The 22864-nt window shown below is 44.1% G+C and overlaps 1 protein-coding gene across 1 annotated transcript in view; it reads left to right on the forward strand.

The window, feature by feature from the left end:
* The first annotated feature begins 9159 nt into the window (after positions 1 to 9159).
* Positions 9160 to 22864, forward strand: part of SORD (sorbitol dehydrogenase) — a 34083-nt gene continuing 20378 nt past the window's right edge. The window contains exons 1-2 of the mRNA XM_026518408.4: positions 9160 to 9400; positions 22139 to 22172. Of these exons, the coding sequence (XP_026374193.1) occupies positions 9338 to 9400; positions 22139 to 22172 (97 nt within the window). The 5' untranslated portion in view covers positions 9160 to 9337. The remainder of the gene's footprint in view (positions 9401 to 22138; positions 22173 to 22864) is intronic.

The raw sequence follows: 22864 nt of genomic DNA on the forward strand, positions 1-22864 counted from the left end.
ATATGACACACCGTATTAATAGAATGAAAGACAATAATCGTATGATTGTGTCAATAGAGGCAGAAATAGAATTTGGCAAAACTCAACACCTTTTCATGATAAAAACACTCAACAGGGGCGCCTGGGTGGCGCAGTCGTTAGACGTCTGCCTTCGGCTCAGGGCGTGATCCTGGCATTCTGGGATCGAGCCCCACATCAGGCTCCTCCACTAGGAGCCTGCTTCTTCCTCTCCCACTCCCCCTGCTTGTGTTCCCTCTCTCACTGGCTGTCTCTCTGTGTCAAATAAATAAATAAAATCTTTAAAAAAAAAACAAAACACTCAACAAATTGGAAATAGAAGGAACATACGTTAATCAGCCATGAGAAAGAAGAAAATTCTGCTATTGCTGACAACATGAATGAACCTTAAGGGCATTATGCTGAGTGAAGTAAGTCAGACAGAGGAAGACAAATACCACATGACCTCATTTATATGTGAAATCTAAAAACTGAACTCACAGAAACAGAGTAGAATGGTGGTTGCCAGAGGCTGAGGTGTGGGAGTGATGGGGGGATAGTGGTCAAAGGGTACAACTTTCAGTTACAAAATGATTAAGTTCTGGGGATCTAATGTACAGCATGGTGACTACAATTAACAATTAATGTTTTGTGTACTTGAAAGTTGCTATGAGAACAGAGCTTTACTATTCTCCCCATAACAATGACAAAATGGTAATTATGTGAGCTGAAGGATGTAACTAACCCTATTGCAGTAAACACCTCCCGATATATATGTGTATCAAATCATCACATTGTACACCTTAAATTTACACAATGTTATGTGTCAATTATATCACCACAAAGCTTAAAACAAATGCTGCCACACATTTATTATCTTACAGTCGTGGAGGTCAGAAGTCTGAAATCCGTTTCAGTGGGCCTTTCAAAACCAAGGTATCTGCAAGGCCACACACCCTCTCAAGGCATAGTAAACAACCTGTTTCCTTGTCTTTTCCAGCATCTAGAGCTGCATTCTCTGGTGGCACATTCCTCCGCCTTGAAAGCCAGCAGTGCAGCGACTTGTTTTAGGCGTCACATTGCCGTCTTTTGTAGTAACATATGCCTTTGATCCCCTCTTACAAGGACACCTCTGGTTACATTTAGGATCCACCAAGTTCATCTAGTATAATTTCCCCACCTCAAGATCTTTAATTTAATTACACCTGCGAAGTCCCTTTTGCCACATAAGGTAACATTCGTAGGTTCCAGGGATTAGCACCTGGGTATATTTGGGGCCATTACTCAGCCTGCCACATTGGCATAAAGACAAGGCTTAAGAAACATTAGCTATTATTATTATTACTGGGCTAAGTACTTCATGTGTATCACCTCATTTAATCCTCACTACAACCCTATGAGGTAGAGACTGTGTCCCCACCTTACAGAAAAGAGGTTTGAAAGCAGACAGCAAGTGGAATTCCAACTCAAGAGACTAAACCCAGAGCCCATGCCATCAGCCACGGTCACAGTCTGGCTTTGGGGAGCACACCTATTACTCTCCCCTTACAGTAATGGTGAAGCACCATCCTACTTTTCTATTTCAGTCATTTGAATGGATACATGTTTTCTTGGGGAGGGGAGATCCTTCCCCAAGGACTGGACTCTGTTTCAGGATACGGAGTCTATCGTGCACTTTCCCTTGTGGCTTGGTGCTCTGTACATACTGAAAATGAAATCAATGTTGTTGATTTAACTGTCAAAGCTGGAGACCATAAAGACAATTAAGTGCAAACAATACTGATCAAACAGAACAAAATCCACATCCTTATTTTGCCAACCCTCAGAGGCTGACACAGTGAGAAAGGTGAATTGAAACAGAGGAGTTTAGTTTTACCTTCTAAAGGTCAGCCACTCTATTGGTCTGGAACATGTAGAGATTATAACTACTTTTTGGGAAAGCATCTCCTATTTATCCATAAAGAAAAAATACTGTTTTGTTAATCAGAATGTTCTAGTTATCCTGGCACGTTGGGACTGTGGTTAAACTCAGCATACTATGGGATGGGTAGGAGGTGGACAACATTCAACAGGAGAAAGTCAAATCAGCAAATAAATTATGAAGAAAGAGGTATCTACAAGGTCAGAGTGATAAGCATTCTGGGTGACAGTGGAGAAAAGCAGTGTGAAGGAAAAGTGATAGAAATTATATGATGAAGGTGGGGGACCTGGGTGGTTCAGCTGATTGAGGATTGAATGTCTGACTCTCAGGGTTGTGAGACTAAGCCCCAGCCTCCCCTCCCCCACATTTGGGCTCAGAGCTCAGCTCTTTGTCTGCTTGTCCCTCTTCCTCCCCTCTGCTGCCCCCCCAATAAATAAATAAATAAACAAACAAACAAACAAATAAATAAATAAATAAATAAAATGTTAAAAAAAAAGTTCGTGATGAAGGCACATATTTCTGAGAGATAATGAAACATGATGAAAGAGAAGAAGAAAACAAAAGCTTAGAATTAGGCAAAGAGAAGGGGAGGCAGTTGAAGATTGTCTCTAAAGCAACCTGAGAGAAAGAACCAGAAGTGGCCATATAAAAACTGAGCCATCTCATAATAGACCTGTTTTTCTTCAGAAGGGGTAAGTGCTAGCCAGCATTTAGTATATCTGAGAAATCATCATCACAGCCTTGTCTTTGATGAATTCTGCAGCAGCCACCCCAGAAGACTGACTCACCAAAGCCTCCTTTTTCCTTCCTAACTGATACATGCCCTGACTGGACTGGGGTGGGAGAAAAAGACGGAAACTACAATAAGTAACAGAGCATCCTTACTAACATCTCCAAGGCACTAACTAGGGGAATCAAGGTGGCTGAAGTCTTAGGGGTTTTAGATTTCCACCCATACAGCACCAAGGGGATTGAACGGATACGCTATTGGTTCATCTCCCTTTCCTGTGAGCAAATCTGGGTGGAAATCAAAATGTCACTAAGAAGGCTGCACAGTGAGCATGAAACCAGGGGATGAGGGAGGGGGTGTGCTGGATGTTTGCGAGGGCGGATGGCACCCTGCTTTGCTGGCCTGATGCCTCCACAGCTGTTAGTGGGACTGGCTCCTCATATCCTTAGGTCAGAGACCTGTCTCTCCAGGATGGTTTTGGAAACCAAAAACCCCTCCTGCTAGCACATTTTTTTCTTCCTACGTTATTTCGTAATTGATTAGGTTTAAACCTAACTTAATCTAATCGCATCCCGTTCACATTTTCCTGAGATGACAATATACTCATACCAGTTTAATCTGATCTGGGTGTCTCTGAGATTCATCTGTTACACATTTACAAATAATCCCTTTGGCTAGATCATTTCTGGGGGTGTCGGATCTCATTCCTTTCATTTGGGTCTTCCTGATTTTATTCTAAGTTTGTTCATTTCCATTTCACTTTTTTCACTTCCCTCAATCCTGTCCTCTATGCCTTCCACTGTTTTTAGCAGTGCCTACTCCTTTGTGATACTTCCAGTTTTGCTTTCATTTTTTTTTTGGATGATTTTGTTTTATTCTGTGTTCCTTCCTGAGGTCTTCTGGCTCACATTTCATTTCTTTCTGATATTTCACTATCAGAAATTCACTGATATTTCGCTCCTTTTCATCTCTATGCTATTTTCTTACAAAGGCAAATATATTATTTAATTTTTTCACGCACATTAATTTTGTAAAATTTATTTATAGAAAAGTTGCAAGTACAATACAAAGAACTTTATTTCCTAACCCAATTGTCAACATTATATCCCATCAAGCTCAGGAAATTAATATTGATATATAGTATTACTATCAGATAATCCTCCAAACCTACTCAAATTTTACCAATTGCCCCAGGAATGTCCTTTATGCAAATGAATCCAATTCAGAATCACATGTTCCATTTAGTTGTCTTGTCTTTTTAATTTCCTTCAATCCTTTAATTTCCTTTAATTTTCTTCAACCTGTCTTTTTAATTTCCTTCAATCTTCAGGCTTTCTTTGACTCCCATGACATTGACACATTTAAAGATTACAGATGAATTATTGCAGGATGTCCCTCAATTTGAGCCTGTCTAATATTTTCTCATGATTAGATTCAGCTTATGCATTTTTTGGTATGAATATCTCCACTGTTTTCTTCTCATTGCATCCCATCAAGTGGTAAATAATTTCAGTATGTCGCATATTAAGTCTGATAACTTGATTAAGTTGGTATATGCCAGGCTTCTCCACTATAAAGTTACTCTTTTCCCCTATGTAATTAGTAAGTATTTTGTGGGGAGGTGCTTTGGGTTATGTAACTACATATACACAAAGTTTCCATTTATTAATTGATTTTTATCAGTATGGACTTATGGTTCCTATTTTATTCAATGGGTTATGATCTGTTATTATTATAATTCATTTTTATGTTCAAATTGCTTGTGACTTGGCCAGTAGAAGCCTCTTCAAGCTGGCTTCTGTGTCCTTTGATATGTCCCATCATTCGTGGTATACTTCCTTACTCTCTGGCACAACAAGATGTTCCAGGTTCATTTTGTACTTTTGTTGTTCAGCCCTAGATTAAATCATTTCTTTAAGCAGCCCTGGTTCCTTTTCCTAAAGTTTTTTTTTTGTTGTTGTTGTTGTTGTTTTGTAACAGAGATTTTCTTTCTTTCTTCCTTTCTTTCTTTCTTTCTTTCTTTCTTTCTTTCTCTCTTTCATTTTTTTAAAAGACTTTTTATTTATTTATTTGAAAGAGAGAGAGAGCATGAGCCAGGGGGCAGGGGGTGAAAGAGCAGAGGGAGAGGGAGAAGCAGACTCTCTGCTGAGCAGGGAGCCCAATGCGGGGCTCGACCCTAGGACCCCAACATCATGACCTGAACCAAAGGCAGATGCTTAACCAACTGAGCCACCCAGGTGCCTGGAATCTGAAACAGACTCTGGGATGAGTGTGAAGCCTGATGTTGGGCTCGATCTCATGACCCTGAGATCACAACCTGAGCTGAAAACCAAGAGGGTCACGCTTAACCAACTGAGCCACCCAGGCTTCCCATTCTTTTCCTAACCTTCCTTGAACATTATTAATGGCAGGTATGTTACTAGTTCCTTAGGGAGGCCCATTCATCTCATTCATTGCATATGGACTTTATTAGTTTAACTCTCATTGGTAACCTTATTTCCAAGGTCTGCAAGAAACTTCATAGTTTCTTTTTTTTCTTTTTGTTTTTGTTTTCTTTGTTTTGTTTTGTTTTTCTTTCTTTTGTTGTAAATAACCAGATTGGAGTAACGTGAACAGTTGATGACCAAATGGCGAAATCAGGATTTTACAACTCTATTGACCTTTAGAAAACTAAGGCCCCATGGCACACTTTACTCGTTAGTACACAGTGTTATCTGCACCTGAAGTAACCCAGTGTTTATGATAGGATACTGCCTGGACTAAAGTCTCCCTTTTTCTAGATATGTGACCCTGGAGGATATGCATCCTGTGATTTAATTTTTAAATTCCAATAGGAAATGTATCAACAACTTGGAGTTGTATTCAGTGGAGAGTGCCTCAAAGTGCTGTGCTGAATGGGAAAGTTAGGCAGAGACCCAGAGAACTGGGCCGAGCAGGCCGCCAGCAAAGGCAAAGCCAGCATTTTATCCTCTATTCAGTAAAATGCCTAGAAAAATCTGTTCCTCACCATCATGAATGCTGGTCTCTGTTAGGAAATTATGTAGAAATGTCACACCAAATTGTTTAAATACTATAATAACTTGCTTTTTTACTTTAAAAATGTCAGTTTCTTAAGAATCCTTGTCAACTCGCCCTTTTATTTTTTCTTAAAAGGGCCTCAGTCATAGAATATATTTCTAAATTTGTCTCCTGCCTTTCCAAATCTCTTCACCCTCAGGCAACAACCTTCAATACAGTTTCAAAGTGTTATTGTTCATGAGAAAACAAATACCTCTCCAAAGTGTGGCCATTCTGTCATATTTTGGTGTCAGACCCCTGCTTTGGTTCTGGTATTCTGTTTACTTAATTTAAAAGTCAGTGAGTATCTACTTCAAGTGGCCCGCAGCTCTTAGGCCATTCCTAGGGCTTTCTTCATCATCAGCTTCACCCACTGGAAAGCCACGCTTGAAAGACTGTGAAGGAACTCCACAAAGCAAGAAGGCAAAGCTGAGTTTTAAGTTCAGGTGCATGAGGGAAGCCAGGTAACCCCAACTTAGTCCATCTCTCCAGGCAAAGCCTGCTCAGAAGCTGAGTGCAGGAGATGCTGGTGGGACCTGCCAAGTATAGCCTAGCCTTGTGGGATGTGTCTCAAAGCAATGCACATGACAGACTCTACAAGTCCCCTGCAAAAATTCATCCCATTGCATTGTCACACCTTACCCCCTGCCCTGACACATACTTTCATTTTTGTCACTACTGGGGTTCCAGAGCTTGATCCATGTCTATCATCAAATCTTTTTTTTTTTTTTTTTTTTGATCTCCTACACTGTCCAAAACACTTCATCAGATTCTGTTTTTAAAAACAAGGCCTTGGCGAGGGTTCTGGAGAAAAAGAAAATTGGTGAGGATGTAGAGAAAAAAGAACCTTCATGAACAGTTGGTGGGAATACAAGCTGATGAGGCCACTGAAGCAAACAGTATGGAGGTTCCTCAAAAAATTAAAAATAGAATTATCATCTGATCTAGGAACTCCACTACTGAGTATTTACCCAAAGAAAACAAAAACACTAATTTGAAAAGATATATGCACCCTATGTTTATTGCAGCATTATTTACAATAATTGTGATACGGAGCCAACTCAAGCATCCATCCATAAATGAGTGAAGAATTGGTATATATTTATAACAGAATATTACTTAGCCATAAAAAAGAGTAAGATTTTGCCATTTACAACAATATGGATGGACCTAGAAGGTATAATGCTAAGTGAAAGAAGTCAGTCAAAGAAAGACAAATACCATGATCTTACTCATATGTGGAATTTAAGAAACAAAACAAACAGAGAAAAAAGAGACAACAACAACAACAAAACACTCTTAATTATAGAGAACAAACTGCCAGAGAGGAGATGGGTAAGGGATGGGTGAAATAAGTGAAGGGAATTATGAATACACATATTGTGATGAGCACTGAGAAATGTATAGAATTGCTGAATTATTATATTGTATACCTGAAGCTAATATAACACTATGTTATTTGTACTTCAATTAAAAAAAAATGAGCTGCACTACACATGCATTAAAAATCTAAAAATTTTTAAATTTTACTTATTTATTTGAGAGAGAGAGTAAAAAGCGAGAGAGAGACAGAGAGAGAGAGAGAGCACGAGCGCACAAGCAGGCGGAGGGGCAGAGGGAGCCTACTGAGCAAAGAGCCTGATGCCGACCTCGATCCCAGGACCCTGGGATCATGATCCAGGGATCATGACCTGAGCTGAAGGCAGACGCTTAACCTACTGAGCTACACAGGTGCCCTAAAACATCTAAAATTATTTAGAAACTGACCATATCAACTGTTGGTAAGGATTTGGAAAAACTGGAACTCTCAGCTCTGGCTGCACAGCTGCTGGAAATGTAAAGTGTGCAACCACTTTGGAAAACAGTTTAGAAGTTCCTCAAATGGCTCAACATAGAGTAACAATGACCCAATAACCCAGAAGAAAGGAAAGCCTATGTCCACATCAAAACTTGTTCATGAATGTTCAGAGCAACCATATTTGTTAATAGTAAAAAACTAGAAACAACGCATGTGTCCACAAACATGTATATGAAAAACACATTGTGGTATATCCATACCAAGAAATGATACTCAGCAGTAAAAAGGAATGAACTATTGATATATGTAACAACTTGGATGACTGTCAAAACAATTGTGGTAAGTGAAAAGAACCAGACTAAAAAAATACCCACTTTTTATACCATTTATATAAAATTCTAGAAAATGCAAACTAATCTGTAGGGAAGAAAGAAGAGCAACGGTTACTTGGATAGGGAGATGACTTTTGAGGAGGATAGATATGCTCATTATCTTGAATATGGTGATGGCTTAACAATGTACACATATATCAAAACTTATCATAGTGTGTACTTTAAATATTGGCTGTTCACTGTATGTCAATTATACTTCAATAAAGCTGTTTAAAAATTAAAAGGAAAATGGAAAGTAAGACACTTAATAGATTAAGAAAAAAGAAAGAAAGAAAGAAAGAAAGAAAGAAAGAAAGAAAGAAAGAAAGAAAGAAGAAATGAGGCCTTGCCCTCAGTGGCCTTCCAGAGCATTTGGGGAAAGGATGACTACAGGTGAAAGTACGGCTGGGACCCATTCATGGGTCATGCATTGAGTGCCACAGAGAGATATCTTCAAGGGCTGGGCACTGGGGCAAGTCTCCTGAAGGAGATAAAATGAACCAGCAGCATGGCTGGGCATGGGGAGAGGCTGTAGGGAATGAGATCCTGAGCACTGTTCTCAAAGGAGGGAAAGGCCTTTATGGACTTAGGCCTGTCCTGAGGGAAGCTCTCCCCTTGGAGTGAAACTCCACTCCTGAGGAAAAAGAGACTTCAAGGAAGAATATAGGCAGAAATCCTGCTTCTTAAGAGAGAGAGGGTTTGCAGATTCCATTTCATAGCTTCTTTCCTCTGATGCAGCAAGCCCATGGGATGGTACACCAATTCATTCATTCATTCACTCTTACTAGTACCAGGCGCTTCGCGGGATGCTGGGGACACGGGGACAATGTGGAGGTTGCGTCAGTGTAGAGCCTGTACCTGAAAGTGCAGAGCGTGTCCTACCTGTGGCCTCAGCATTTCAATGCTAATACAAATGCAGACCCTCGGGCCTCACCCCTAGGCAAGACCTAGACTTACCCTATCAGGAATCTCAGTGCTGGTCCTGAGACTCGGCTCCACTTTGCAGAACCCCCTTCTCCTGCAGCTGAAGTCTGAGGGCAATGGTCAGGTGGCTGTTGTCTCTGCAGGCTACTTTCAGTGCAGCAGTGTTCCCTTGGATTTGAGGCTGACAGAAACAGCAGTGCCGGCAGATGGCTGCGGCGGCCGGGGTTCCCCCCTCCCCAGTCCTCTCCCCAGCCTCTTCCCTAGCCCCCTCCCCAGCCTCCTCCCCAGCCCCCTCCCAACGTCCTCCCAGCCCCCACCCGAATCCCTATAGGCAAATGCCGGAGCGACGCAGGGAGGCCCCGCCCCCCACTCTAGCCCCGCCCCGGTAAAGGGACGAGGAAGCCCCGCCCCGGGTCGAGCTTGCGCCTTTTCTGACAAGCAGGGCCTCCCAGCTCTTACCCTCAACCCTCCCCGGGCTGTCACCAGAACCATCACGCGTCCTGCAGACTGCAGCCTCTACCCGGCAGGGAGAAAACGACATGGCGGCGGCCAAGGCCGAGAACCTCTCTCTGGTGGTGCACGGACCCGGAGACCTGCGCCTGGTAAAACGGGAAGGGGAAAGGGAAGCCTAGCCCGACCCTGCCCTGCTGGCCTCCAAACTCAGCCGCGGTCCCAGCTAGCCAGTTCCAGCCTGGTGACGGCCCTGCACCTCCTGTCTCCACTGGGATCAGAGTGGTTACCATGTTGGGGGGAGGGGGCTGTTGGTTGTAAGGTGCTAAGAGGAAGGTTCTTGTCGCGTGCCTCCCGGAACCCAGCCCCGTGGCCAGCACGTGGCCAGAGCCCAAGAAGGTTGCAAACTGATTGAAGCTTTGTCCTTCCTTTGCCAGCTGCAGATTCGTAGTCTCTTGTCATGGCACTTTTCGAAAGAGACGCCCGGAGGCTGTCTGATGTAGGACATGCCCTGACTTCTCTGGGAAGACAGTGCGGGACAGAAAGGAGGGCCAGAGGGACACTTAAAAGCTTTGGAACTCGTCTTTAATCTGTCTTGCCTGGGGCTGATAAAACCTCCTTTGCAGGATTATTATGATCACAAGAGTACCCAGCACTTACTGGGTACCCAGAAAGTGCCAGTTCCTGCCTCTTTTCCTTCCAGCACAGGTCTTCATCTCCAGGACTCCTAGTGTTCTCTGTGCCTATGCCAGACTTCTGGATCTGGATAGTGTCCATGTCGCTAAAGCTTCTTTCCTCCTTACCTCCCTTAGTCCGCCCTTGGTTCACTTTCTGGCCATTTCCTCTCCGATTCCGCTCCCCTGTTTCTTTAAGAGCATTGTGTGTATGTCTCTTTGGCACCATACCTTTCCCTCTGCTCCATGGCTCATGGGGCCAAAGTCAGGGAGCTGTAGGCTCAGCCCTGTGGTCATGTCAGGGGTCCCTTGACAAAGCCCCTTGCAGATGGGCCTGGTACATCACACACAGTGAGTGTGTGGGACAGGTGCCAGCCATCTCTACTGCTCCCTGGCTCCTCCTTCCTCCTCAAAGAGAATATACACGGGATCTAGAGAGGAGAGACTCAGGAGATTATCCAGATTAGCAGTTCTTGACTATTTGAGAATCTGTGGTCTCTCTCCCCACAGAATGCAAACAGACTGAGTTTGGCAGCAATTTCAGAGATTTTTGTGGACTTTTTTTAAGTCCCTCCATCAACTTTCTAGAGGTTTGTGGACCCCAGACTACAAACTCCTGCCCTGAGCCAACTCTCCCATTTCTTCAGTTAAGAAGGTGTTGTCCCCAGGGTGACAGGCTTGATTAGTTAACAAAGCCCAGATGAGAACTCAGGGGCCCAGGCTCCCCTTCCAGTGCTCTCTCCACTCACCATGGAGCCTCACTGAAGGTCCTGAATTAAAATGACATGATTAGTGTTTATTGCTCCCAACACCAGATAGTATTGTAAGGAAGGCAAAGTAGTACAGCTCTGTGCAGCTTACAGACTGATCTCCAACTCAGTCCTTCAGTCTAAAAACATTTATTAGATGAGAGGGTGCCTGCCATATGCCAAACACTGGGCTGAGGGCTAGTGGCCTAGAAGGGAAGAGGAGGACACAGTCTGTACCCCCAAGCTGCTCCAGGGAGACAGACAAGATGAAGTTAACAATGAGATAGTTTGAGGGCTTTGTTGGAGGCTGCAGAGAGTAAAGACTTCACAGGGAGGGGCCCTTGGCCTAGGAAAGAGGTCCTAGAGGAGATGGATGCTACTTGACGGGTTCTTGAAGGTTGAGTAGGAGTCATTCAGGCAAATGGAGGAACAAGTGCAAAGATATATGAAGTACAAGATTACAGGTTCTGTTTCCTGGCCCTGCAAATAGTGTCATGTACTGAATGGAGTTCGAAACTCCAGTACATGGAGTTCGAAGCTGAAGAGGGGGACAGGATCTGCTCCTCCTGCTGCTCAGGGCCTGCTTTAAGTCATGGACCTAGTAAGTAGTGGAACTAGAATTGCAACCCCTGGATCTGCTTTGCCTTAACTCTTAAACTCAGGCTCGCCCACTGCTCTGCCAGATGACCTCTCTTTTTGTCACAGCTCTCTAGAGCACAGCCTTGAAGATTGGAGGGGGCGGGAAGCTCACCTTAAAATTGATTTTATGGAAAATAATAAACATTTTTTAAAAGATTGATTTTATCAGCTTTGTCTTAGAATCTACTCTCCGAATTAGGGAGGAATAGGGGTGGGTGTATCCTAAAGGCTCTAGAAAATATGACGGGCTGGAGAATGTTGCCTGTGGTTGTGGGATTGGTACACTAAAAGGGTTCAGGGTGGATTCATGAGGGCCTCAGGTCTGTTTGAGAGTAGGAAGTGGTAGGATCATTTACTAGACAAAAGAGTAGATTAAAATGATGAGATTAGGTTTGAGTTTAAGATGTCTGTGGGTCACGACATCAAGGTGTCTTTGAGAAATTACCTTGGTTCTAGGGATCTGGGATGTAGGGATGATTTCGTGGGCTGGAGATGTAAATTCAGGAGTCATCTGCTTCTTTTCTGAGCAGTCCTGCACCCACTTCCCACAAGGCGTTTAGGAATGTGTAGGGGGGGTTGTCACAATGACTGAGGGGCAGACTTCATTCGGTTTACAGCAGTGTCCAGCTCAACAAACTATTGTCCTGCCCAAAGTCGTGCCCTAGTGGGAATTTGTAGATGGATGAGCTTGCCTAGGCTGAGTGGGACATGTAGAGTGAGAAGGCAGCAAGCGGAGGACGTTACCCTGGAGAGAGCCCCACACTCAGGGGAAGGGGCCGAGAGCTGTCAGCTGAGAAGAGTGACCAGGGATGCCTATGCTGCCTCAGAGATGCCTGTGCCTTAACACAGACCCTCCTGGCCCCTCACCACTCCCTCCGGAGATGGACCCCCAGCACCTCCACAGAGAGGCCCCTGACTTCCGTAGAGCATCTCTGCCCCTCCACACCCTCCTGTAAGGCAAGTAAGGAAGTGGTTTGGGGTTGGGGGTTGGTGGTACTGTTAGTAAACCAGGAAGCAACAAGGAGGAACATCCTAGGGCAGCTTTGGGAGGGAACACCAGTTCTCCTTTCTGTGGGAGAACCAAAATGAAATCCAAGATTTCCTGGGCATAGCAGGCTGTGGCCATTTTGGCCAACCAGGTTCAGGGTCCGCTGATAGAAATGGTTGTGCCTCGGGAACTCATGTGAAGGGAGTTGTCTGGTGACAGGCCATTTCTAAAATCTGAAGCAGGATTTGGAAGGTTCTGAAGCAGGGATCAAGGGCTCAACCCTTCCCAGTGCTGCCATCCCACTTCAGGTAAGCCCAGGGAACAGCCAGCATCCATGGCAGAGGTCTTTGGGGGACATTAGACTTGGGCCTTTTCAAACTCCTGCCATCTTCCACCCGCCAGGAAGGAAAACTAACACCTAGCTTGTTCCTGCCTATGGAGAAGGCAGGAAGGATTCCCTTTTCTTTCTTGATGCTGGGGCTGCAGGGAAGGAAAAATTAAAATTCTTGCCTACCATGTAGCTAGTGATCCCCTCAGTCACAGCAAGGGAAGGGCCCTGGCAGCTCCAGCACCCTCTGGGCTTCAGGTCTGCACGGTGCCTTGGCTCTGGGCATTTCTAAGTTGAGTGGTAAATCAGAGAGACAGGGAGTATGTGTAAACACACACACACACACACACACACACACACACTGACTGGTGGTTTATCTTTTATAATGAGGGAAACAAAAATATGAGGGGGGGTAAAAGGACTTTTACTTTTCCCTCCCTATTTTAAATAGGGAAGGGAGCAAGGGGAGAGGCAGCGGAGCTGATGGGTGAAGAGGCAAACAGCCTGTCAGCAAAAAGTGTCAGCTCAAAGTGCAGCTCGCTGAGGTCCTCTTTAAATGCAAACAGTAATAAAGTCACGAGCCAGGTTGAGGCCCAGAGTGTGGTTTAGTGCCAGCTCTGCTGTTTATAGTTGTGTGACTTGCCAAATTACTTTCTGCTTCAATTTCCCATCTGTATAATGGGCATGACAGGAGTTCTCGTCTCTGGGTTATGTGAGGACTAGATGGTGTCAGGGAACAAGAATTCCTTTCCCCTCAAAAGTTCTAGCTGGGCCAAGAATCAAATTGACATGAGACAGATTAAAAGGAGAAAATCAAATTTAATAGTTTATATGTACATAGAATCCACACATACGAGGAAATGCCAAAGACAGGCAAAATGAGGTCTCTGTGTTATTCTGAACTAAGGAGAAAGGGGTTCGGGGCTTGGGACTTCAAAGGGAATGAATGCAATTCACAGGAAGATCAAAAAGAGTAAATGTTTGGTAAATAAATGTTTCCCCTCCCGTATAGATGGATTACTCAAATAAAATTTATCTGTGGTCAAGACCCTCCAATTTAGATTCTTCTTTGTAGTTAAGGGAGGGGCAAAATTCCTCCTGAGCCCATAGGACCTTGATTGCCTTCAACTCAAAATAATCCACATGCCAAAATGGCCCATCGTGGGACAGCCTGCCCTCACCCAGCCCTTACCATGAGGTGGTGTCTGTAAAAGGCCCCGCACAGCTAATGACCTGTGCTAACGTGGAGTTAATCAGGAGGCTAGTGCTTAGGACAATCAGACGTTTAAACCATCTCAGCATAGGGGTGCCTGGCTGGCTCAGTCAGAAGAGTACGGGACTCTTGATCGCAGGGTGGTGATTTCAAGCCCCCACATTGGGTGAACAGATTAGTTAAATTAAAAAAATTTAAAAAGAAAAAAAAACCTTAAAAGATTTAGATAACCATCTCAATAAAAAGAGATAAAAGACCAAGACCTTCAAATACGTGGGCAATTTTTTTCTTTTGTGTTATGTAGGCAATTTTTTTTTTTTTTTAGGATTTATGTATTTGAAAGAGAGCGCATGCGTGAGCAGGGGAGGGGCAGAGAGAGAGGGAGAGAAGCAGACCCTCCGATGAGTGTGGAGCCCTATGCAGGGCTCGATCCCACTGATGTAGTTTTGGAATGTTAGTGAAGTCTGGAGCCAAGGGCCAAAAAAGAATTCTTGAGACGTCTTTGGTGCAAAAAGGGTGATTTTATTAAAGCAACTGGGACAGGACCCATTGAACAGAAAGAGCTGCTGCACTGGGGTTGTGAGGAATGGCTGATTATAAACTTGGGAGTTGGGGGAGGTAAGGAAAAAGGGAGGTTTCAAAAAGGACTTTCATAAGCTAAAGACCCTCAGGATATTGGAGGCCTTGCTATTGTTAAGCTGAGATTGTTTTTCCTTCTAGGAAGGAATTAACATTAAGATAGTTGGAAGTTTCCTGGAAGAATGTCACACTTATCCAATCCAGGAGTGTGTATGTGTGTGTGTGGGGGGGTGTTGTGAGGTGTCACCGTGTGCTTTGTCCTCAGCTTGCCTTCTGCTCCCTCATCACTAGGACCCTGAAATCATGACCTCAGCCGAAATACAGAGTCAGATGCTTAACCGACTGAGCCACCCAGGTGCCCCTATATGGACAATTCTTGACTAAATTAGAATAAGTGTGGGCCCAGGCAATAATCTTGTATTCATCTATATTTACCAGTTTAATTACTTTGTGCCTCTTTGGTCAGTTTTGAGAAATCCAGAAGTTCCTTTTGATTGGGAGATGAATTCTCTCTGAGTTACCGGTTCATGAAGTTGGGATATAAAATAGTCAAATGAGTTTTTCTCCACAGAAGCTTTTTTTGGTGATGGGGGCTGGGAGTGGCTTTGTTTTTTTAATGCTCTGGGTTTCACTGGAAAGGTAAGGGAAACAGAATTAACATGTTGAGTGGGTACTATATTATGGGTATCTGCTGTCCCAGACGAAACACCAATTTTATTTATATTTTCAGCCATGAACCATTATGTTTGTATTGCTGTATTTTGATGTTGCAGCAATGTCAAGATGCTGTAAGTATTTCTAGATACTCAGTTTCTGTACATGTTGCATCACATATCAGCAGTAGGCCATCGACCACATTGAGTACACTTTATCTGCCTTACTCCTTTAAAAAAAAAATTATTTATTTGAGAGAGAGAGATCATGAGTAGTGGGGAGGGGTAGAGGGAGAAGCAGACTCCTTCACTGAGCAGAAAGCCCAGCAAGGGGCTCAATCCCAGGACTCTGAGATCATGACCTGAGCCAAAGGCAGACGCTTAACTGACTGAGCCACCCAGGCACCCTATCTGCCTTACGCCTGACAGCTCTGTCACATTTCAGGCACCAGCATCTGGCCAGGGAGAAGAAAGGAACAACTCAGCCCCCATTCCAGGGGGCTGAACACTGGGTTCGGGATGGGGTATGGTCAGATTTTTGTTTTATGATGTAGGGGAGGAAAAATAATTTTCTCCTTGTGCTTCTAGGTTCTTGCCTGAGACCCCTTGTAATAAAAGACAGATTAACAAGAGAAAAATAAACAAGTTTAATAATGTGTACCTCCTGTATCTATGGGAGGTATGATGAAAACTGAGTAATTTCATGAAATGGCCCAAGACACCACCTTAAATACCATTTCCAGCTAAAGACAAAAGATCTTCTTGGAAGACAGTTCTGGGAGGTTTTCAGGAAAAGCATAGTAAACAAGAGTATGGTTGTTAGGCAAATTTAAATCTGTGCCTCCTCCCTTGGTAAGAGAGATTTAGTCCTCTTTTTTCCTGATGTGGAGAGGGAGACATCTTACAAAAGGAGATTTTCCTTGTAATGTAAATATCTCTTTCAAAAAGATAACCTCTACTCAGTTTTCGGAGCTTTTCCTAAATCTGCTGTTTGTTAAAAATAATCAGCCTAAAATAATTCTTTCGACAAAGAGATATATTTGGGGATGGCATAGTATGCTCCCCTTGAGGAGAGAACAAGTTAAAGGGAAACTAGTTGTTTTAGAATGATGGGTTGATGTTTAATTATAAAGGGCAGAGAAAACTTGTCAGCATCAAGCTTAAACATTAATCAGGCCCCACAAAGATATTTCTTGAGTTTTGGCCCTTTGAGGAAATGTATTATAGCCTAGGTCAAAAGAATTGCTTTGCATCTGTAATAATTTTTTTAAAGTAAAATAATTCTGTGTCTGTAATATACCGCGGTGAAAATATCCCCTCCTTGCATATGTACTTTACTGTTAAGATTTTTGGGGTAAGGATGAGGGGATTATTTAATGAGGGGGCATCAACACGGGCAACTCAAGTGGTCCTGAGCGTCATGTCTCTTTCCCTGGTTCTTTTTGCCATCAGCTGAGGGACAGAGCTAGCTACATCTGTTAAGAACAAATTAAAGGGCCCTGATAGCCTTGAAGTAGCAGCTGGATTAAACTGGGAGATGACACCGAGTGAGGAAATGACCGGCTATTTAACCCTTTAACACCTGAACTACATTAATCAGTCAGAGGCACTGAAAATACAACGTAAGACTGAAAATAACAATATAAAACTCCTTCTGAAAAAGAGAAGATCAGGTAGTAGCAAATAGCCCAAAGAAATACCTCTTCCCTTTATCTTAATTATGTTTCAGTAATAAAACAAGACCCAAACCAGATAAACAACAGGAAATTAAATCCAGCAAATACCGCCATCTCTCCCAACTGCTGTGGAAGGACAGTGCCTTTGTCTGCAGGAGGCCTAGAGGCCCAAAGCTAATGTGTTTTCCCCTAAGAGTAGCAGGAGCAGTCAACAATACTACAAACAGAATATTAACATGCTATGTAATAAGTCTAGTACTACTAAGATGGGTAGTGAAAGTAGCCCTATTCCCAAGGGAAAAGCTAGAATTATGGCTATGGGGGAAATTTCTCTTTTCAAATTGCATGACAGAGGGGCGCCTGGGTGGCTCAGTTGGTTAAGTGTCAGCCTTCAGCTCAGGTCATGATCCCAGGACCCTGGGATGGATTCCTGCATCAGGCTCACTGTTCTGTGCAGAGCCTGCTTCTCCCTCTCTCTCTGCCTTTAGCTCCCCCTGCTTGTGCTCTCTCTCTCTCTCTCTCTGTCAAATAAATAAAATCTTTAAAATTGCATGAGAGAGAAATTAAGAAGGAGGAGAAATATGTACTCTTCCACGGTATTGGCATCTACCTGAGAAGTCTTCTGGTGTGGCTGTTAAAGCCGACAGTTTTCTCAAAATCCAATTTACACTAAGGAGGGAATATGAGTGATAGTCAGCTAAATAAATAATTATAATAAATAATTTTTAAACATGTAAATGTCTATTTCCTAGACCTGAACCCAGCATTTACTCAATGTTACTAACTCACTAGAACATCCAACAAAGCTGCGAGACTTCATATTTTTGCTTAAAGAACCATCCGATAGGTACAATTATACACAATTATGTTTCTACATTTTGAATTAGAAGGAAATTGATTTTTTTGAAATTTACTTATTTATCACAGCTGAGAATGAAATAGTCCTTTAACCATCCTGTATGGATCCAGTCCTAGGTGCTGGGGAAGCTCAAAGGAGAGGAAGGGGCCACCTTCCCAGCCCCATGTGGACAAGGAAGTCTTTTCATAGGAGGTGATTGTTTGAATCTGTGCTTATGTCTCACGTTCCTGAGCCTCTGTCCCTGACCCATGTCGGACGGAGTGCCAGTCCCGGGAGTACAACCACCTATTTGGACAGCCCATGTCCCAGACACTGCAATTCCAACACATCCAAACCTCCATCTCCCTGAGTTCCTGGAAGAATTAGGAAGGCACCCCAGATGTCTCTCTTCCCCCCTCACAGGGAATCTTGAAGGGTGGGGAAGTGGTCCCAGGAGGTGAGTGAGTGAGTGCAGGGGTGTGCCGGGAATTGCAGGTGGCTTGCAGAGAGCCTGGTGGCTGCACTCTGTGGAAGGGTTAGGATTTTACAGGGCCACTGGGCACTTTAAATGGACTTGTATTTTAGAAAGCTTGGTAGCAGAAGAAGGCTGGTTGGAGCGCGGAGAGCATGGGCTGGAGAGTGGCTCAGTAGACTTTGGGAGAGTGTTCGAACCTTCTACTTTGACCCCGAGTTTGCCAGGGCGAATGCGGCTAGAACAAAGACTTTTATGACCAAATGGCCAATTAGGAAACCTTTGGATTTTCCTCCCACACTCCAAACATGCTCCAGGGTGGAAGAAAAGTGAGGAGGAAGGGAAGCAAAATAAGGTGGCTTGCTCTGCTCTCAAGAGTGCAGGGCAGCCAGCCGACAGGTTGTCAGGAGACCTGGCAAGTGGGAGGAGGTGGTGAAGGTGGGCTTGGGGGCCCCAGGGTGAGGCCGGCCTCCAAGCCCTCACTCCAAGGCAGGGAGCTTGGCTTTATACACTTTTCCACAACCAGTAGAATCAGGCTTAAAACACTGCCAGAATCCTTTCCTTTCTCCCAAAGGCCAGCCTTTTAAGGAACAGTCCAGTTTTCTTAACATTGACATGACAACAAGGGAAATAACTTGTCCCCAAAACAATTTTTAAAAGTACCCTTTTCAAAAGGAAAAGGACAAGGCTGTCCAGAGCTGGTTGAACCATGCTGTGAGCTAATGATAGGAAATAGAACTTTGCTTCTATTTCTTTTGTAATAAGAGCTAACTTATTTACTCTGAGTTGGGCACTCTATCTGATGATTATCCTCCTTATACAGAGGAGGAAATTGAAGGCACAAAGAGCTTACGTAACTGCCCCAAGGTCACGCAGCTGGTGGAGGGGGGCCTGGGTTTGCACACAGACGCACAGTTCCAGAGTGTGGGTTCTTCACCCCTGCTCCACTCAGGTCAGCTGCAGGAGGGAAAAGGCATTCTCCCTTGATTTCTCCTCATGTCGAGGCCATTACCTCAACCCAGGCAAGATGCATGGAGGGTGTGAACTCAGGTGTGCGGGTGGAAGCAGAGGATGGGGAGCCCTGAGGATATATTTAGGAACTAAACATTTAGGCTAATTTGACAAAATATATTTAGGAAATCCAAGATAACAGTTAGGAGGCAAGAGGCACCTGGGATGATTTCATGCTCCCACAGAGTTCTTCCAGAAGTAGTTCTATGATTGACTGGGGAGATGGGAGGAGACCTGGAGGGGATGGAGGGGAGGATATGTACATGATGTATTTCGGACTGGAAGTGAAAGAGGCTGGAAAACTGACATAACTACAGGAAAGAACAGTTACCTCCCCTCCCCCTTATCCCTTTGTTACTGTCACTCACAGGAAGGTAAGAAGTCCTGTTCAGGAAACCGTGAATATGCCTGATAACAAAACTTTGGGGATGAAAGGGCTGTGGGGATAAAAGTGAAAGCCGGGAATCTCAGGGGAGCTAAGAAACTGGTAAATGAGAAATAGGGTGAATGAAAGAATATCATCACCGAAATCTGAGATAGAAAAGGAGATTAAGTAAACAGAGGATAGTGGCCAAGGTCATTCCAAGAAACCACAAACGAAAAGCAAGGTTGTTTTTTTGTTTTGTTTTGTTTTGTTTTTAAGTAACCACGCGTGATAACTTTCTAAAACGAGCTGTGTTTCTAAAACACAGCCATGCTTAGGATAACATTTACAAACGTAAGGGCTGATCTTAACACGGTCCTGTGCTTCTATGGCATGTCTCCTGCAGAGAGGGGAGTCAGGAGCTGAGCTGAGTTGTAAGGGTGGTTAGAGTCAGCAAGAGAGAACGAAAAGGAAAAGTTGGTTTGTGGGGAGAGGTATTTAAGTTTTCCATAACGTGCGATCAGGCCACTAAGGAAAAGCCAGGCTGTCTGCACAGCACCCTCTGGTGTCTAGGAAAGTCAGTGCAGTTTGGGGGCGGTGGGGCCGAAGTTGGTCTGCTCTGTCCCCTCCTGCAAATGTTTACAGTAGTAATCTCCAGTGACCCAGGGCCTACTTGGTGTGCCCAGCTGTTGCTTTGAGCTTGATTCTTACCCCCTTTCCACCCCTAAATGGGGTATTCAGGGCTGGCCTGATTGGAGGCAGGGATAATGAAGAATAAATCACCTCTTGTTGCTTGAGAAGTTGCCTACTAGTGCCTTTACTGGAGAAGATGGGGTTCTGTTCCATGTTTGAAATAAAGGCCTTAGTCTTCAGTTTCACTTAACCTGCAGTTTAAAATTTCAACCAGTATAAGAGAAACATGACTTTATACAGCAATCCCTTATGTTGGGTAATGTCAGAGACGGGACCAGCAACTTTGAGAAGGATTTTGGTGACAGCCGGCTATCCTGAATTGCCCATTTCTAGATGGATTCCCTCCCCCCACCCCTCCTTCCTTCCTTTCAGGTGTAGCCAGTCTAAATTACTAACAGATGAAAAACTCTCTTGAGCACCTTTTCCCCACCTCAAGCTGCTTTGGATATTGCCCCACCAATTACCTTAGTGCTACCATGGGCAGATGACTAAATCTCCCAGTCCTCCAGTTTAATCATATGGAAAATGGGGTGATAATAATAGAAGGTATCACATAGGGTTGTTGTGAGGATGAACCGAGAGGATGCACGTACAGCACTTAGCCCGGGACCTGGTAGAAAAAAGTTGGGCCAGTGTTAGCTAATAGCATTAACATTGTTACTTTGGGCTTTGTTCCACTGGGGACAAGCAGGTCAAATTAGCATCAAGCTGCTTCAACACAAAGGCCGGTAATCTGAGATGAGCGAAAACCACAGACCTTCCTTGGTGTCTCTTATGGAGAGTGGTTATGTAATAAGGGCATGCTCCCCCATGTTTGAGGCAGGGCACTGTGCCTGGTCACTGAAGAGACTGAAGCCATGGTCGTTGGCATCAGGGTTATTTTGTTCGCAAAATAGCCTGGGTGTCATTTACTGCTACCTGTTAAAGTATCTGGGGGAGGCTTTCTGAAGGAGGCGAGCTTGGAGCAGTGCCCCTCCCAGAGTGTTCTTCGTGGACCCCAGCCCCAACCTTCTCCTCACCTGTCTGCCTGCTCCTTGCATTACCCTGGAAGGAGAAAAGGCTTATTCCACCATTGGGGTGCAGTGGGATGCAGTGAGGCAGGCTGGGGAATCAGGTTTAGTCCTGGTTTAGCCACTCTGTGACGGTAGGACTTGGACCAAGTTATTTCACTTCCCAGCCTCAGGTTTCTTGTCTGCAAACTGTGGGCCATGTGCCATGATGTGTGTAAAGCCAAAACATCGTCTGGTACATAGTTGGTACAGTGAACATTTCACCTTCCTTCCTCTTCTTAGCTTTCTTCAAAGAATTCATAAAATGAACCCTTGGATCTAGCCACTCACTGTCCTTCCTTCTTGTCACCATGAATTTCCCAGCTAGTTGGCAATGGAAAGAAGAGTTGGTTAATAATAATAATAATAGCCATGAATGCCAGAATAGCTCTGATTGCTTTTTGAACCTGGAGAGTGGCCAAAATGCAGGTCCTACGTGTTCCCAAAGGGCCTCTAAAACTGCACGTGGGAGGTTTCAGAAGAGAAGGCCGAGCGCTGGTCCGTGTGCTGATGTAAAGGGAAAAGCAGCAGCACGCACCTTCTCCAACCTGCCTAGAGGTCAAAGCCCTCACATGCAGCTACCAGACACCTCCACCTTTCTCCCTGTGAGAGTTTCCCAGACCAAACAAATCTGTATCTTAAGAATGTGGTTTTTGAGAAGGGAAGGATCTGATATGGAAGGCAGTCCAGACATCCTTTCTGCCTAGGGGAGCATTTAGTACAATTTTTTATTAGTCTAGGGCAAATTGCTCCAGGAGGTGGGGCGCAGTGAGGTCAGGAATTAGAGGCAGCACGATTTAGTGGGCCCCCCAGGTGTCCACCCAGCTGCGATATGGTCTGAGCCTGTGTTCATTCTAAGAAGAAATATTTGAATGAAACTCCACATCAACTAAACAATTGAAAATGTTCATAAGGGAAAGTTATTATGCATGCTAAATGATTTTTCTGTTTTTATTTCCTTTAGGAGAACTATCCTATCCCTGAACCAGGCCCAAATGGTAGGTCCTTGGGATACTTGACTTACATTTTATTGTTTCTTGTTACTTACCCTGAAGACACACTGTACATTGCTTGCTTACCCCTATTTTCCTACTGTTTACGACTTTGCCTCCAATTAAAAACTATCTTTTTGGGGCACCTGGATGGTTCAATCAGTTAAGCATCTGCCTTGGTCTCAGGTCATGATCTCAGGGTCCTGGGATCAAGTCCCCACTCAGCGGAGAGACTGCTTCTCCCTCTCCCTTTGCCTCTCCCCCCTGCTCATTCTCTCTCTCTCTCTTAAATAAATAAATAAAATCTTAAAAAAAAAAAAAAAGAAAAACTATCTTTTTGTTAGGCCAACAACCTAGTCTGTTATCCATGGCACGACTGGATAGATTCAACTTGACTGCCACATAAAATAGTGATAAATTCAGAAGAGTTACCATATCAGTCTGCTGACATGTCCCAGAGTTTTTGACATAAAATATCTTTCTGGACCAAAGGCAGAGTTGTTCCTCATTTGACCTAACCTAGAGTTGGGTTACTCTATCTACTATAAGCTGCTATTCAGGTGGCCAAATCCCATCCTAACCCTAACCCAAGCTTTGAAAATGAGTGAGTCTACAGAGCTTGATCTCTTAATTAGAAAGAGAGCGTCACTATAGGAGGACTAGGACCTTCTGTCCAGTGGGGGATGGGAGGGGCCGCA

Source organism: Ursus arctos, unplaced genomic scaffold (genome assembly GCF_023065955.2).
Source record: "Ursus arctos isolate Adak ecotype North America unplaced genomic scaffold, UrsArc2.0 scaffold_36, whole genome shotgun sequence".
Classification (NCBI taxonomy): domain Eukaryota; kingdom Metazoa; phylum Chordata; class Mammalia; order Carnivora; family Ursidae; genus Ursus; species Ursus arctos.